The sequence below is a fragment of the Aethina tumida genome, chromosome 3 (assembly GCF_024364675.1).
Source record: "Aethina tumida isolate Nest 87 chromosome 3, icAetTumi1.1, whole genome shotgun sequence".
In the NCBI taxonomy this organism is placed as follows: domain Eukaryota; kingdom Metazoa; phylum Arthropoda; class Insecta; order Coleoptera; family Nitidulidae; genus Aethina; species Aethina tumida.
The window spans coordinates 14,427,491-14,446,246 of record NC_065437.1 but is presented as its reverse complement, the minus strand read 5'-3'; the positions used below and the strand labels follow the sequence as shown (position 1 = coordinate 14,446,246).

The 18,756-nt window shown below is 30.2% G+C and overlaps 1 protein-coding gene across 2 annotated transcripts in view; it reads right to left on the bottom strand.

Annotated features, from left to right (window-relative positions):
* LOC109598832 (uncharacterized) overlaps positions 1-18,756 on the bottom strand; it is a 50,613-nt gene that overhangs the window by 7,563 nt on the left and 24,294 nt on the right. Inside the window, exon 1 of one of the 2 annotated variants that reach the window (XM_020014748.2) lies at positions 4,555-4,656. The exons of the other annotated variant lie outside the window; for it this stretch is intronic. Within the exon in view, the coding sequence (XP_019870307.1) occupies positions 4,555-4,577 (23 nt within the window). The 5' untranslated portion in view covers positions 4,578-4,656. Of the gene's footprint in view, positions 1-4,554; positions 4,657-18,756 lie in introns of those variants that run through there. 2 annotated transcript variants of the gene reach the window in all.

The following is an 18,756-nucleotide window of genomic DNA, read 5'->3' as shown; positions in this document are numbered from 1 at the left end:
CGTAAAATATGATCTATGGCGACGTAATTGCACAAGAAAATCCAAACGAAACTGTTAAATGGCAGGATTTTAATCGCACATTACCTCAGTGTGCCGCAAATGGACGCGTTTTAAGTGTCACTAGTCCGACGGGAGCATAAGCAATTAAGGGATGTTTCCCCATTGTAGCCTGCGAGTGGATTTGTCTTAGAAAACGTAATTACGGAATTATGAACAGACTTACTCTTTTAACAATAAACTAACCAATTCGAAACAATACCGAACATTTCGTGTAAAAGCAATTATAACCGGGATAAATAATGCCAAAACTTAATTGTAAATTAACTCCTGACAATTCTCCGACTTCCTCACAAACTCTGGTTAAGTTTTATTTCACGGCAAACTCAATTTGCCATTCCTGACTCGAATTCGAGCTCAATAAACAGTTTAGCTTTAGTTTTAATACCTCTAAACCAAATTAAACAGGGAACGGAAAAGGATCGTTTGAACCTGTCTACTTTAACAAGGCAAATTAATTAAATTTTAATATGTCGAAATGAGTGTTCGGACAAAATACAGTGCATGTTTACCATTAATTACTCACGATGTTTTTTTCACTGATTGAAAAATATGTTGTGATTTCATGATTGAACATCAATACATCTTTTGTCGCATTAAAAAGAAAAAAGTTAAAGTAAAACAAATATTTCTTCTCCCGTCGTGGCACTTAGGTAGATTTATTGTTTTGCATTCCCTCTCCGTCCTGATGAATGCTTTAAAATGGCTCTAGTGTGGCGAAAATCTTGATTAGCAACTCGGTTGAATATTTCGTCTTGCATTTTTATGTGTACCCCAAATACTTAAAGTAAATTTATTCCGAAAATGAAGCCATAAGAATTAGTAGGGAATTAGTTAATAGACTTAAGGAAACCTTATCCCCAGCACTTATCAATATGTAAATCAGTTTAACCAAATTACAAATGCCCAGTTTAGAATTTATTTATTAATCGTATTATTCTACATGGGTTATTTTGCCAACAAACGACCAAACACACATTCGGAAACCTTCAATGTGTTTATTTAAATTTATATGTTTAGTTATTAAACAAGATGGTGTTCATGTTGTTTTAATGATTATAACATAAGTATTAATTACGGGATTCTACAAATCCGCAACCACTAAAATCAATATATTTGTATGTTAATTATTTTGTTTCGCATCTATTTAAATTTAACCACCGGAAACATAGTTTTTAACTTCATGATTTATTTGAATAAATTTAAATAAATAGAATATATATTATATTTTAACATTTTTATATAAAATTTTTTTCGTATTTCTAACTTATATAATATTTAAAACATTTGTTTGGGTATTCAAATACACACACCAGTCGAATGAATAGTTTTCGTTTCGTTGGTATAAAAGTGGCACTTAATGCATTGAAGATGAAAGTAGCCAGAAAACTTTACTAACAATGAAATTAAGCACCATCTTGGGCAATATCCTCGTGAAATATATTTGGAAACAAACGTGTCATTACACTGGGATGAATCAACTATAAGAAAGAGGTTTAATCTAAGAGTTGGATAAATGGATTCCATTTTTATGGACAAAATTATAGCAACTTTTTATTTTATGATCTTTCATTGCTGTCTGTGAAATTAAATCGATTACTTGCTAGCGATATTTTACTTATTATAATTATTTAATCATTGGTGTAAGTGAAACTGGCCAAGTGGTGGCTTCGAATGTCAAAAAACAATCTAATTTTATTATCAGCTGAAATTAAAGCCAATCTGCAAGATATGGCATTTACCGAAATTAATGAGAAGTTGGTTGGTGAATGAGGGTTCGTTTGACCCTAGATCTACAGAATGAACTGTTGTTTTTACCAAACATGAGAAAGTTGAATTCTGATTTGTTTGGGATTAAATTCACTGGACTACAGAACAGTCGGGATAATTTAAAAAAAATGATGGTTCTGCTTATGTTAAATATATTACAGTGATAAAATTCAATTGAATTTTTCTGGCGAGTTCGACTTAGGCTGATCTATAACACAGGGAAAAATAATACAACAATGTTCTTGAATTAATGATGTTCTTAATAACTGTGTTTCAACATGAAAACGATACCGAACGTAAGTCCAAAATTGGTTAAAAGACCAAAGCATCGATATTTTGTTTCAATCTCCAGACATCAATATAGAAAACGTAGGGGATTACATTTAAATGAACTCACCACAACAATTCAAGGAGTTTGTCTTGTGTATTTGGAAAATAGTCAGTGCCACTATACAGTGTTAATGTAAAACTAAATATCACCGATTTAATCATTAAAAATCCCTTCAGTTCATATTAAATAAATGAGTTATGGTTATGTTATGTTTTAAAAGGTTGCTATAATAATGATCACTACTATAAATTAAATGGGAAAAACCAAATTAAACATTTGACAATTTCCAATTATCTCCAAATGAGTTGATTACCACAATTCTTGCCAGTTTGGATATAGATTGGAGCTGGAAAACTTGGAGGAACAGTACTTTAAAAGTTTCAAGAAAAATGTTGATGATTGTATTCATGAAAAACTTAACCAAAGAGCTTTTTTAACCCATAGGAGAGGGTAATAGACTCAAGAATGTTGGAGAGCTATATTTCACCATCCAATTTAGTATATATTTAATGTAGATTAGACCTATAGATTATTATTTTATAGATTTTAACACCTTATGAAAAAGTACCAACTGGTCTAAAGCTTTCATAACATTTAAATAATTTTTTTTGATACCTAATATAAATCCTTATTTTTTAATGTAGATTAGATTACCTATAGATCATTATTTTAAACCTTTTGAAAAAGTACCAACTTGTCTAAAGCTTTCATAACATTTAAATATTTTTTTATTCTAATATAAATCCTTATTTTTTAATGTAGATTAGATTACCTATAGATCATTTATTTAACACCTTTTGAAAAAGTACCAACTCGTCTAAAGCTTTCATAACATTTAAATATTTTTTTTATCCTAATATAAATCCTTATTTTTTAATGTTGATTAGATTACCTACAGATCATTATTTTATAAATTTTAACACCTTTGGAAAAAGTATCAACTGACCTAAAACTTTCATAATATTTTATTTTCCTATGATTTTTTTATGCTGCAAATATTAATAGGATATTTTTTATATTTCGAAACATAAGCATTTAAACCTGGCATTTACATATTTGCCACCATAATAAAAAAAGAAAAACTAGAATAACGCGGAATATATCAAATGTCTCCGAGTCGATACAAACTTGGATACTGCTGTGTTGCCTTTGAATTATAAATACGTATGCCACATCGTGTTCGCCCATGAAAGCCTGCTTTTTTGCTTACATTATTCGTCTGCTTTGTGATACGAATGTTATATACCCTTCAAAAAAAAGACAAAGATCAATATTTACAACTCTATTTCGTCCCACAAAATCAAATACCAATTTTCCACGGCCAGCAAGAAATTAATTATTACGTTAAAAAAAGAGGAGTAAATTTTGACGGGCAACATGGTAAATTTAGAGTTGGCGTAAGTCAGAGATTCGGTTAATTAACAATGCGATCTCAATGAGACCATGTAATTTATTTAGCCCGGAGTGAATTATTTTCCGTGTTACGTTTCCACTTTATACTCTCCCTCGACTTCTGTGTGCACACACGCCAAACGAATACGTTACGGATCCGGACAATCCGGTAGGTATTTTATCGGATTTTCAGTCCCAAAAACAACTCGTTATCGAGTCGATATTTTCGTAATTGCCGTTTTCGTTTCATCTTTGAATTCTAACGAAACACAAAACCATCAAAGTGGAAACACGGGGAGATGATTAATTTTTTTGAATTGGATTTTGCGAACATTTCTTTCCGACTTCGGAACGCATTGAAATGAAACCTTTTGATCTTCCGGTCAAATCGTAACTGGCGGGATCGATACCTTGGAAACGGTATTATTGTAAAACTTGTGATAATACGCGAACGCGATGGTTTATAACTGGATTTTGGCAGGAAATAGAATCCGTTCTTCAAACAAAAACAGGCTAATGTTTTAATTTAGATTTTGATTGATCGATTGAATGACTAGCGGACAAGAAATAAATTTCAAATTGTTAAACAAGCGATTGATTGACAGTTATAAGTAAAACAAAATGCTCAAAGTGAAAAGACTGATATTGTGTTATTAAACATTAATTGAAACGTTTGAACTGGATCCTTAAGAATGTTTATTTAAATTGATTGCACTCGTCTGAGAAATTAATCAAAAACAGACATTTCCAGTTAGTTTAAAAGAAAACTTTTAAACATACTTTAATTAATTTTAACCAGTTGTTTACTTTACACTGGTGTTTCCATCAAATCATACTATGCTCCTTTACCTTGTGCTTTAATTTTCCAGACGAATTTCTGTTAACTACGCTCGATATTACTAAGAGACTAGTTGTCATGACAATATATCCACAACACCAAAACTTGGTACGGTTATAACAAAACATTAGTGTTCTTTGTCTATTAATAATCTATGTTTACTTACTGCTGTTTTCGTTTCAAAAACATCTTGTTTGTGGCGGTGTTTTCCAACGAAAATCAGAATACAAACACACGGAAAAATGTATTGTTTGGCGCGCACATAAACACAAACTGGCGGACTAACGTTGTAATTTTTCGTGTCAGATGGTAGACGAGCAACCCTATACCGGATGTAACTATAGGGGAACTATCGGTTTACTTATTCCAGCACACGTTGTAAACCCACTGACATTGTTCAGGTTCGGAAACTTTGTTAATTAATAGGTGAATTAATTTTAACGAAGCTACAATATCCATAGTTCACGAATAACGTTTATCTTTTTATTTTGACCATGAAACAACGCAAATTACAGAAATGTTGTTCAATTACATTTTTCTGTGTTTTTTTAAATATTTTCTGTGAGCAAATAATATATTGTCATCTAACAAATTAAGATAAATACGGATAATAAGGAGTGTTGGGTAACAAAGCCTAACTAATGATAAACTCTCACAAACACTTAAAATACAACAATCTCACTATCCGTTTTCGGACATCCATTATTTTTCCTTTTGCCACCAATATTATATCAGATTTCTTAAGATATTAAGACCATTTATGAACGCTTTTATGATCTACGATATACAGGGTGATAACTTATTCATCTTAAATACTATATGTAACAGAAAATAAAATTGTGTCCTATATCTAAATCTAATAGTTTTGGAGTTACTAAACCAAAATATTGGTCATAAATTTTACATTTTGCATTTTTGGAATACACGTGAACATAGGACCATCCTATGCAGATACTTTAAAAATAACAAAGTTATTGATTTTTGAAGTGAAAACTTCATTAGTCGCGTTGTGCACTTTTTGGTAGGGGAAAGTCTTATGGGTTCGCGTCACCGACATGTTCATAACAGGCGCACGCGCAGTCTGCTGTGCGCCTTAGACACTTTTTGGATGGGTGAAATATCTTGTAAGTGAAATTGAATGGATTTAGTGAAAAGTTCAATGTTTATATACTGTGCATTGTTGAAATAGTGTTTTTGTTTGATTATTATTTGAATGACTATGTCCAATGATCGAAAACTCAGTACTACAAAATATAAAACGACAATCTATGCCGTTTTTACGCTATAAATTTGAATGAAACATTTTCATTTCCTACTTTAGTTACCATAAGGCTATTGTATCTCTTTTAGAACAAAATATAATAATTGAAAGTATAAAAAGTCTAAGTATTGTTGAAATTAATGATGACAATGATGCAAACGATTAAAATAATGTTAAAAATCAAATACAAATTTAAGTAAATACAAATACTATCCATAAATAATATGATTGTATATTAATTGTTATTTCAATTGAATTGTATTTATATTTTGTCATGATCTTATACACTCTGTAATATATTTGAATAATATAAAAACCATATAAACATGCATATAATTGTTGTTCGGAGTGTCAATAGATGTGAAAACCAGATTGAATTGATAATTTAATTCAAACATTATGAAATTTCAAATTTTAATACTAAAAGTTCTAAGTTTTCACTTCAACTTTAAATTTTTTTTGTGTTGTACAATTTTCTTAAAATTACATCAACTTATTTAAGTTCAAGGAATGTCAAAAAATTCTATCTCTATTCTCTTCTCTATCAGCAGTCTCTATAACTGCCAATTTTAATTTTTTTTTTAATTTCCACAAAATTAAACATAAATAATGACTCTGTATAAATATTGGGGGTACTAATAATGGTTTCTTATCGAATGGTCCTTGGTTAACGTGTATATCATAAAAACTGGTGGCTTTACAGACATTCCAGTTAGGCCATTAATCTGTCAAAATTTCTGGAAAAAATTAATAACTCAAAAACTATTGGGTTTAGGTATACCATATCGTATAACCATTTTTTTGCAATTACATGAAGAATTTAAAAAACTAAAAATATACCGGGTGTTCCATTGAAAATAACAAAATTTGTGATGCATCCGGCGAAATCGGAAACAAAATTTTGTTCAAAATAAATTAGAAAAGTAGTTCAAGGCAAATTATAATTGCTATTAAAAATTCAAGATAATTTACTTTTCCGTTTTCCATAATCTTTTAAAGAATAAGTTAAATGAATCACCCTGTATATACACATATCGTATTCGAAATATTTAAATCTTTAGTGCTTTTTGTTTTCCTTAAACAAGTGGAGAATGGTTATTAAGACATAAAAATATTATCTGTAAATCAACCAATTTTATTTAATGTTTCATATATATTTTTTTAATATTTTAAAATAATTTGCTACATTTGTATAATTTTTGATCTGTAATACCAAATGTTGAACTTGTTTGAATATTTAATTATGTTAAACCCGTAAGTTTCATTATCCCATTACAAGATTATGAGGTCTTCTGACAGGGCTTTTAAAAATCTTTATTTTTGCTTTAATTTATGGTAGAACCTGCAACTTTCCATTCACGTTTTATAATAATTAAGATTGATTATCGCTAAAACTAATTGTTTATATTAGGTTTTTTAATTTAATTTCAAATTTCCTTTAACCAGACTTTATTACCCATCTTAGGGGACCATTTTGCAACTTGTCCATTAAAATTTAGAGGCATTTCAAAATTATTATATTAATTGCCTGTCACAAATAATTTGCAAAAGTCGTATTCTGTAGGCCACTAAAATAAATAATTTAAAACAGGTCCGTTATAAATTGACACACAGTTAATTACATCTACTGAAATCTTTATTCGGCTTTTTTGTAAATTATCTATGTTTTGGTGGTATTAAATTTTGCTGAACAAAATATTTTAAGAGGGTAATAAAATTTAACAAAACTAATGGTGAACTGTACAATTTAAAATATAGGGGAACCAAACACTTCAATTTTTAAGGAGAATAAGAAAACCGTAACTAACATTTTGACGACTTCTAAAATTTATCAGAACAGTTAGAGAATAGACTCTTTAGTGTCTTAATTTTTATGTAATTATTTTGCGCTTCTTATTTATAGGAAATAACGTACCGATTAAACTGTGACGAAAGAAGCAGGTAAAAGCGAAACTGTTACGTTATGATTTCTGTGATGAATGTGTGCATAATTGCGAATTATTAACAAAAAAGAGATAAACCGAGCACATTAAATTTCACTTTGCCCGGCGCCAAAACAGGAAGTAAGGAATGAATGGAGTAAAAGCTTTTTCGCGGATAAAAATTTAATCCCAATTAAATTGTTTTACATTTCTCGCCAACGACGCATCAACATTTAACAAATTCACGGTCACCACAATAAATTTTCTTACCCAAACAGTTTTTCACCTCGGATTTTTTTCTGCGCTTTGATCCTCGTGTTTGTTTTTTCTCCGGGACTTAAGACAAAGTATCGGGGCATCGATTGTGCGTTTTTATTTCGGATAGTTGTACGTGGAATTGACGTGGCGTGTTTAACGTTTTAAACGCATAAATCTATCTTATACAGCTGACCCCCCAGTCAACGATGCATCATTACTGCCGAGGCTCGCATTAATCAAACAACCGTTCGTACATGTAATTTCTCGTTCGGCGAACAGAAATGTGCGCTATTATTCGATGGAAAAATAAATAAAATCAAAATAACAAACGGCCGTACATGAATAGTGTAATTGGATAAAAAAAGATTATGATAATCGATTACGTACGCGGCCATTTTCAGTTAACCGTCTTGTACGAATCGAAAGTAATAAAGATAATTAAATGTTCATTTCCAGTAGTTTCTGATCGTTGCCTCAAGTCGAATGGAGATTAGTCCGGTCCAATTTCGACGCCGATAATTCACGTGAATAAACCTGGGTGATGTTTTTAAATTGAATTAAAATGTTAATTAGAAACAATCTTCGTGGTTAATGGGGTATTCAGACAATGCAGTCCGGCTTCGTATTCTTTAAAATGACACAAGGGGGATTTTATATTAAATTTTCGTCGTCACGTTTTATACATTTGTTACAGCCGAAACTTAAAACAAGAAACAGAAAAACCGGACATAAAAATGTATTGGACATGTGTTGTACATTTGATTTATACGCGACGTCGAATCTTTGAAAGATTATTTGCCAGCAATACATCATCTCGAAGGTGGAGTCCCATTTCAGGAATCGGAGATCAATGAACAGTGGACAGATCTCGTTTCCTGCAACTTTCCTGCTTGTTTTGCCCACCGATAAAATCCTAATTAATAGGTTCGTAATTATCGATACAACGTTTTTTTATATATATATTTCGCGATCGAGTGGTTTAATTGGAGTGGTTAAGCGAGTTGCGCTTTACAGTCTTCTGCTAATTCTTTTTAAGCGGTGAATGCACTGTAAGAATATTATGTTCAGTCAGTGACGTGACAATTTTAAATTATACGCAATTAAATTATTTATTTTTTAACTGGATTGTGATGAATTTAATAAATTCACACACTGAATGTTCATGTAAATTTGTGTATGTTAATTATTCTTTAAGCGTTTTGAACACCAATAAAATTGGAAGGATAAATTAAACTAATCGACATAATAGCCCTGTCTATTAAATGTATTAACCAAATGTTTGGCATTAACAACAATGAGATAACAATAATTACACAAAAACATTGGGAAACTCACAACACAACACAAATGGAAGCGTGGAATAAAAATAATGCAATTAGAATGTAGGGAAACGATAGAAAGCCCAAACAGAAATTTCTAAGAGATTGGTAATTACGTAGCTTAGATTTTGAACGTTGTACCGAAAAATACATTACTCCGACAAACGAAAACGTTGCCAAGCAAAAACGTACAACCTAAACATCGCCGTAGAAACAAGTGATCCATTTACAATTAACGAAGCAAATTGTATAACGTTACATGTTGAAAGTGATACTTAAAGATAATCCTGTTTAATGGCTCCCATAACTTAGTGTGTAATAACTCGTCTCTATATCGAGTTGTATTAATAAGAAATACAATCTAGAATGAGACTTGTTGAGCAGTAAAAAAGATCTTTCTCCATGAAAATTGAGAAGCGCGAATGAAATTTTATACACTTGTTTTGCGTTACAATTTTTATTCGAGCAAGAATAAAAATCCAAGATAAAGTTCAGAGTTTTAATTGGGATTCACTGCTCTTTTAAAACTTTTTATCGAGATTTAGTTTTATATAGTCGGATATAAAATTTCAAATAATTTTTATTAGAATTTATATTATATTTAAACAGAAGTTTACAGAATTTCAGAAATTTCATACGCGTTGCCCGACACAGTAATTTTCTGGGGTAAAATATTTTATGTAAATTTCGGTACGTAAAAGCACATATTGGTCTGTAATAGCAGTCAGTATTTTTTAAGGGAATATACTCATTTTTCTTTAATTATACAGGAAAGTATATAGTATAATTTAGTTGAAAATTTTTTTTCTCATATTTTCTAACTTTCAAACCTTAAAAATCACAGAAAATGAACAAGAAAAATCTTTTATAATTTGACGGTATCGAGGACAAATATTTTGAGCCCATAAACAGTAGTAGGCACTCGATGATTAAAGTGAAATTAAATTAAAAAAATTCGTCTATAATAAATTGTAGCCGTTTTTGTTATCAATATAAAATATTATAATCATACTTTTGTACTGGAAATTTGTTATTTTTTTCCAGCAGGAATCGATTACATTCCCTGTTTTATATAATCATAAAATGATGTAATATAGTATTTTTAAATGTATTTACATAATTATCAACACTTTTGTTTTCGAAAATCCATGAACAACAGCCTTATCAACTTTCTGTATGATCTTAGTAATTTGGGAACGAAATATTTTCTTATAAATAGTTTCTAGTATATCTATCCAGCAAGCCCTCTTTCCAATAATTCTGATAACTGACTTTCACAATAATTAAATTTCGAAGAAAATGTTTATCTTGTTCATCATTTTCTGCTTCTAAATTAGGAGATCATATAATATAGATGGGTGTATAACAAATATTTTTAAGAATTTAGTTTAGTATTTCTAAGTTTTCACAATTTTTACATAATGTCAGCTCTCCTGTTCCCAAAAAAACAATGAACAACAGTCTCATTATCTTTCTGTACATGCTTACGGATTTGAGGACAAATATAGTTTAGTATTTTCAAAAGTCTTCACAATTTTTATATATTTATCAACTCTACTGTTCCCAAAAAACCATGAACAACAGCCTGGTCATCTTTCTGTACGAGCTTACGGAATTGAGGACAAAAGTTTTTCTTATAATTAGTTTCCAGTATAACTATCCAGCAGCCCTCTTCCCAATAATCCTGATAATTTACTTCCACAGTAATTAAATTTCGAAGAAAATGTTCATCTTGTTCATCATTTTCTGCTTCTAAATTAGGAGATCATGTAATGTAAATAGAAGTACAGGAAATATAATTTTCAGAATATAGTTTAGTATTTCTAAGTCTTCACAATTTTTACATATTCATCAACTCTACTGTTCCCAAAAAACAGTGAACAACAGTCTCTTTATCTTTCTATACTTGCTTACGGATTTGAGGACAAACGTTTTTCTTACAATTAGTTTCCAGTATAACTATCCAGCAAGCCCTCAATAATCCTGATAGTTTACATCCACAGTAAATAAATTTCGAAGAAAATGTTCACCTTATTCATCATTTTCAGCTCCTAAATTAGGAGATCATGTAATATAAATAGAAGTACAGGAAATATAATTTTAAGAATATAGTTTAGTATTTCTAAATGTCTTCACAATTTTTACATATTTATCAACTCTACTGTTCCTAAAAAACAATGAACAACAACCTCATTATCTTTCTATACGAGCTTACGGACTTGAAGACAAAAGTTTTTCTTATAATTAGTTTACAGTGTAACTATCCAGCCAGCCCTCTTTCCAATAATCCTGATAACTTACTTTCATAGTAATTAAATTTCGAAGAAACTGTTCATCTTGTTCATCATTTTCTGCTTTTAAATTAGGAGATCATGTAATGTAAATATGAGTATAGGAAATATAATTTTAAGAATATAGTTTTATATTTCTAAAAGTCTCCAGTATAACTATCCAGCAACCCGTCAATAATCCTGATAGTTTACATCCACAGTAAATAAATATCGAAGAAAATGTTTACCTTATTCATCATTTTCAGCTTCTAAATTAGGAGATCATAAGAGAGTAAATAGAAGTACAGGAAATACAATTTTAAGAATATAGTTTAGTATTTCCAAAAGTCTTCACAATTTTTACATATTTATCAACTCTACTGTTCCTAAGAAACAATGAACAACAGCCTCATTATTTTTCTATACGAGCTTACGGACTTGAAGACAAAAGTTTTTCTTATAATTAGTTTCCAGTATCTATCCAGCAACCCTCTTTCCAATCATTTTCAGCTCTTAAATTAGGAGATCATGTAATGTAAATAGAAGTACAGGAAATATAATTTTAAGAATATAGTTTAGTATTTCTAAGTCTCCACTCTGTACGTGCTTACGGAATGACGAAGAAAATATTCATTTTGTTCATCATTTTCTGCTTCTAAATTAGGAGGTCATGTAATGTTGATAGGAGTACAGAAAATATCTTACTATTTTTTTTTTTTTTTGTTAACTCATAAAATTAATGATATAAAGGATCTTTACCCTAAAAAAGTTGTATTCCAGTTTAAGTTCAGAGCCTATTAAAATCCCGGTCTTGCATATTTTTAATGCAAGATTTCCCGCACAAATAAATCTTTTGTGCCCGATGCTCGCATCCGAGCTGCAGCGGGCACTTTTCCGACGGCTAATTTACATTTAAAAGTAATGGCTAAATCACAGGTGAACGGGCTCACGAAGATTGTGCCAAACCTATTTGTTCAGTCCCGGCATAAATATTCAGGACGCACAAAATTTACTAAGAGCCAATTTCGTTCGGGTCCTTCGCACAAATTAAATTTGCGAATCGCAAAAACAGATCGTCGGTCGCGTCGTGTGTATTTTTTTTTTTATTCCACGCGGGCGACAAATTCGTGCGTTTCGGTACACGAAACCGGAAGTTTGCACGTTGAATGCCCACGGGCTGGGACCGTGAGTTTTGTGCTTTTGTTCCAAGAACAATGTACGAGCATTGTTTGCCTTGATTAATAATTTTTTGTTGCGTTTTGTAGCAGTTCCATATTGCACTGAGTAACCCACATTTTCCTTCGTCTGACGATCGTCGACTGACTGATGAAAATTATGAAATTGTACTCGAGGATCTTGAGTGTTTAAATCCGACGTGAGTGGTTTGGATTAAAAGCAATAGATGTGACTGGCAGAGAGCAGAGATTATTTGTTTCAAATCCCGTCAAGTTAAGAAGTAAATAAACGTGAATTCATGGTGGGCATAAAGCAATAACTGTTTGAGCGAACGGAACGGAAAAGGCGACGTCACGAAGCTCGTCGCCAACATATACCTCAGTAACGACGGTCTTATAAAAATAAAAAGGCAAATCGTCTCTCTGACTGCGTTGATTAAGCCAATAAAAAATTCGTCTGTTGGTGATTTGATTTTCATCAATCCTTTGGAGATTTTAACAATTTTTAAAATTTATAGATGTTATGAATTCAAATTTATACTTTTTTTTGTCTTTTTCGAATTATAATGTTTTGATTTTTGAAAACGTAAAATGGTTGATTTGAATGATTTGAAATTTTTATATCAATTATATATGTTATTATTAATATAAATTGATTTGAACTAGTCTACTCTAATTTATTTTGAACAAACTTTGTAATTTTCAATAGAACATGCGGTATATTTTTGTGTTTTTAAATTTTATATATAATTGCAAATAAAATGGCTTTACTATATCCTATATCTAAACTCAATAGTTTTTGAATCATTAATTTTTTCCAAAAATTCAGGCAAATTGATGGTCTAACTAAACTGTCTGTAAAGCCATCAATTTTAATGCTGGAAATTTCATTTCCGGCACACGCGTTAACCAAGGATTATCTTATTAGGAGTCATTATTAGTACTCCCACATTGTATACAGGGTGTTCGATATTTACGTTTAATTTAGTGCGTCTTAAAACATTCGTAGAAATTCCCATAACTTTTTCATTAGATGTTTATGAAGAACGAAAAAAGTATTGGTTTAAAATTTATATAGCAATTAAATTATATAGATATTAATATAACTTGACTTAAACTATTTTTCTGATTTATTTTGAACAAAATTTCATTTCCGGTTGAAGTTCCAACTTAACACTCAGTATTTTTTTGATTTTTAAATTCTATGTTTTATTGCAATTAAAATGGCTATTCCATGTTCTATACCTAAATCTAATAGTTTTTGGGTTATTATTTTTTTTTTCAAAAATTCTGACAGATTGATGCTTTAACTAAAATATCTGCAAAGACACCAATTTTCATGCTGAAAAGTTCATTTTTGGTATAAACTTTAACCAAGGACAATTCTATCAGGAGTCATTACTAGTACTCACAAAATTTTATACAGGGTGTTTATTATTTACGTTCAATTTTATAATCTTAAAACATCAATAACATTGTTACTTTCAATGGAACAATGATTTTAATATAATTAAACTGAATGTTAAAAAACTTTTCAATATCAGCATTCCCTATATATGTTAAAATGAATATTAGTAGAGATTTTAATTATAAATTTGTACAATTCACTGAATTCAATAAATTTTATTTATACATATTATTATATTTTTAATTCGTGATTTTGTATGTTTAAATATTTTAAGAATTTTAAATTTAAAATTTTTGTACCGTTTAAATATTACATATTAATATTACTATAGACTTCAATGATTTCCAACGAATCTCATTAAATTTAAATATTTTTAATTTTAATTATATTTATATAAATATTGTTTTTCATTTATAGAATTATAAATTTTGTGAAACTTATAAATTTAAATATTCTTTTAATTATATTAATAATAAATTTAATTAATGTCAAATTAAACGTACCATAGGAAAAAAAAATTTGAAGTTCTGAGGAAAAGAAGAATGTCAGTTGTAAACTCAAAGATAAATAATAATCACATGCAGAAATATCTAGTAGATGAGGTAGAACTCGCCATTTAACACTTTGAAGCTTCTTTCGAGTCTCCAATGTCACTCCGTTGTCATTAACAAGAAGAACATATTTCCTATTGACTAAAGAAGTTCATCATTAAATAACTTTTTCAAGAATGTCAATTTACAGTAAGTAGTTGCATTAATTGTTTGATACTTTGTTAAGTCATCAATATGTTCATCAAAGTCATTAAAATTTTTCTAGGGTTCTAGGGAAACAAATTTCAGGTTTCAGGATGACACTGACGTTATCCATCTTCAACGTATTCATTATCATGATACAAAAAAGTAAATCACTTTTTCCAGTAGGTAATATTTTATGGATATCTAGATTTAATACATTGAGATTGATATTTTATTTACTTTAAATTTAATAAATACTTTAACTTTAATAAATTGTTATTAACTTAACTGTTATTGATTCATTTAAGATTTAAGAAATTTTATGAGTTGATACTGTTTTTGCTATTTATACTTTATAAAAATTATTCATTTTATAAATCTATAATTTTAATAGTTTCATAATAATAATTATTATTGTAATTAAAAGTTAACCTTGATGGATTATGTGTATTTTATATATTTCTACATTTTATAGAATTTATATGTTTGTAAGTTATTTTATCGATTTAATAGATTTTATAGATTTACAGAATGTTAAATAACTTACTGTTGTTTAAAGACCATCAAGTGTTAACTCAATTTAACTTTTTACAAGTTGAAACTTATTTACCTTATTTTAAAGTGTTACACATCTTCGTTTAATTAAATTTCCAGCCCTCACTTCAATTTCACCGCCGGATTAAAAAGGTGGAACGCCATTTTAATAACATTGTTTAAACTAATAAAAACGAGTCGCAATGTTTGCCGTAAAAACAATTCAACTCTTACGAGCAGTCCAAACAATTACGCCATATTATTTTACTAGAGAAATGTTTATTGTCGTTGAAATTTTCAATGTTTCTACAAAGTTTCAGTGGCTGGAACGCAGCCGCGGGCCCGCCAGATACCGCGGACTCTGCGGGGCCCGTCTTTTCGGTCGATAATTGAAAACTTCGGTGCCGAACCGACCTGAAGGAGTCCCAACAATGCGCCCGTAACCATTTCCCAACCACCAGGAACTGTTCTCCACCAAATCGCGATCAAAAGTTCCAAAGTTTGTGTTTTTTTTCCGGGTTGTTTATCTGTTCTGCTTTCGCCCTTCGCCGACATTTATTGCCATTTGCGATCGTAAAAGTGTGAATCAATTTTCCGGTTCGGCTGTAAAAACACCTGTTTAAATAAATTTGTTGGTGTTTTATTTTACAAGGATTGTTGATTAAATTTCGGGGGCGTTTGATTGAATGACGGAGGGGATTGATTCATTTTCCGGTTAATGCAATAATATTGTCCGTTTTGGTATTGATATCTCGAAGTTTCCTGCTCGATTTAGCCAGAGAATAGCCAGTTAATCGTGGAACTAATTAAACTAAATATTGTTGGTATTTACTAAATACAGTTTCAGTTGTTAATGACAACTGTCCATTAGGACAGTGAATATTCAGGTGACATCGATTCGGATTAAATCTCTGGGGATAATTTATCACATTCAGGATAATATTACATTACAGGGAATCTCAATATTCTCATCATGCTATGTCAATTTTCTCTTATTTTAATTAATTTTGAGGAAATGTTTTTTTGGTTATGAAATAACGTATTGACAGCTTTCTATTATTTAATATAACTGAACTAAATCTTATCAATGATATTACAAATTGTAAATCTAATTTTGTTGATTCTATGATGTATACTATATAAATAGATTTAAAAATATTTTCAATACGTTTTATTTTGATTAGTAAAATTATTTGAATATTTACAGCTTTAGACAGCCAATATTTCACATTTATTTTACTTTTTATATATTTAATACACATAAAAAATGTCATTTTTTGGAAAAAGTTAATTTCCAAATGTGAATACATTTTATTCAGTAACCGAGAATATATGAATGATTGACGATATCGCAACTTATATTCAACCAATTATTATTCCATTTGTTCAAGAATAAGGACCAGACTTTGTTTTTGTAGATAATGCCCCACCTCACCGTGCATACTTTATTCGGATACAGTGGTCCCCTGTGTTTAAAAACAAATTTACATTACATATCATCAGTCTTAAAATTTAGAGAAGTTTACTAATACTTTCAGAGAAGAATTTATTAATTTACTATTTTTTGAGTACACTAAGAAGGGTGGAAGCTATTCGTAGAGCAAGGAGGTCCGACCAAGTATTGAAAAATGTAGAGGGTAATATTCTATTATTGAAGTGAAAACTTCTTTAGTCGGGTTGGACACTTTTTGGTAGGGGAAAATCTTATGGGTTCGCATCACCGACATGCCCATGATTGGCGCACGCGTAGTGTACTGTGCGCCTTAGATATTTTTTGGATGGGTGAAATCTCGTGTGTTCGCGTCACCGACATGTTTATATCAGTATATCTGTAGCTGACGTATAGTGCTGTGTATATCTTATAAGTGAAATTGAATGAATTTAGTGAAAAGTGTTTTTGTTTGATTATTATTTGAATGACCATGACCAATGATCAAAAACTCAGTACTACAAAATATAAAACGACAATCGATGCCGTTTTTACGCGATACTTACTTACTTTAGTTACCATAAGCCTATTGTATCTTTTTTAGAACAAAATGAAATAATTGAAAGTACAAAATGTCTAAATATTGTTGAAATTAATGATGACACTGACGCAAACAATTAAAATAATGTTAAAAATCAAGTACATTGAAATTTAAGTAAATACAAATATTATCCATATGATTGTATATTAATTGTTAATTCAATTGAATTGTATTTACATTTTGTCATGATCTTGTACAGCCCGTAATATATTTGAATAATAAAAAACCACATAAACATGCATATAATTTTTGCTCCGAGTGTCAATAGATATGAAAACCAGATTGATGTTTATAATTTTAATTCAGTTACAATGATGTTTAATTTATTGAGAAGGAAAAAAAGTATGCAATATTTTTAAATATTTATATTTCCTACGAATTTTTATATCTGTTGTAATGGTGTTAAACAAATTCGTTAGTTTGTGTTTACAGTCCGGTATTCTAGTATTGCCACTCATCATTTTCCGTTCAAATCTTTTTATCGGATATATCGACTTGGAAAAAAATATGAAATATTATTTTATTTGCGGACTGTTGTACTTAAATTCTTAACATTTTCGGTCGGTTTCAGCGTAGTTATGCCTAAACACGTTTACTTTTCACTTCAATTTAGGAAAAGAGTAGTTGAACTTTGTGAAAGTGGCCGAACGTAATGTGACATGGCAAAAACATTAAATATTACTCAGAGTGCTGTTTCAAAATTTTGTGTAAATTCCGACATTAAGATGGTGGATAGACGGAATTATAAAAAGGCTCTCCCTCGAAGATCCTCGCAAAACATCAAGACAAATCACGGAGGAAATTTCGACAGAATTTAATCATCTTACTGTTAAGAGTCTATATAGCTGAGTTCCAGTTAAAGACCCGCTGGTATCAAAGAAAAACAGAGTGATATTTCCAAAATCCCAATTGACATGGATTCAGAAAAATGGAATCCTTTAGAGTGACGAAAGTAAATTTAATTTGTTTGGGTCGGATGGTAGAGCATTTGTAAGACGGCCAGTGGGACAACGATACCATTTTAAATATCAAATTCTTACAGTTAAACATGGTGACGGAAGCATTATGGTTTGAGGTTGCTTTTCTCGAACCAAAGTTGGATCCTTGATTCAAGTAGAGGATAAAATGGGTCGTATTCAATACAGGGACATACTGGAAAACACAATGTTTCCATAGATGACACTTCGTTGGATATTTTAATAAAATAATTATCTCAAACACACTTCTAAAATTATTAAAGCGTGATTTCTAACGAAAATATTAACTGTGCTTAAATGACCGTCTCAGTCCCACGATCTAAATCCTATTGAGCATGCAAATCAAGTGTTAAACCGTCATATCTGAACAAAAACCATTAAACTATACAGGAGTAGTAACAACAAATTCTTGTTGGAATATTCCAGGGACTGATAGATTCTCTGCCTAAATGATGACAGACAGAAAAGCCAAAGATTACG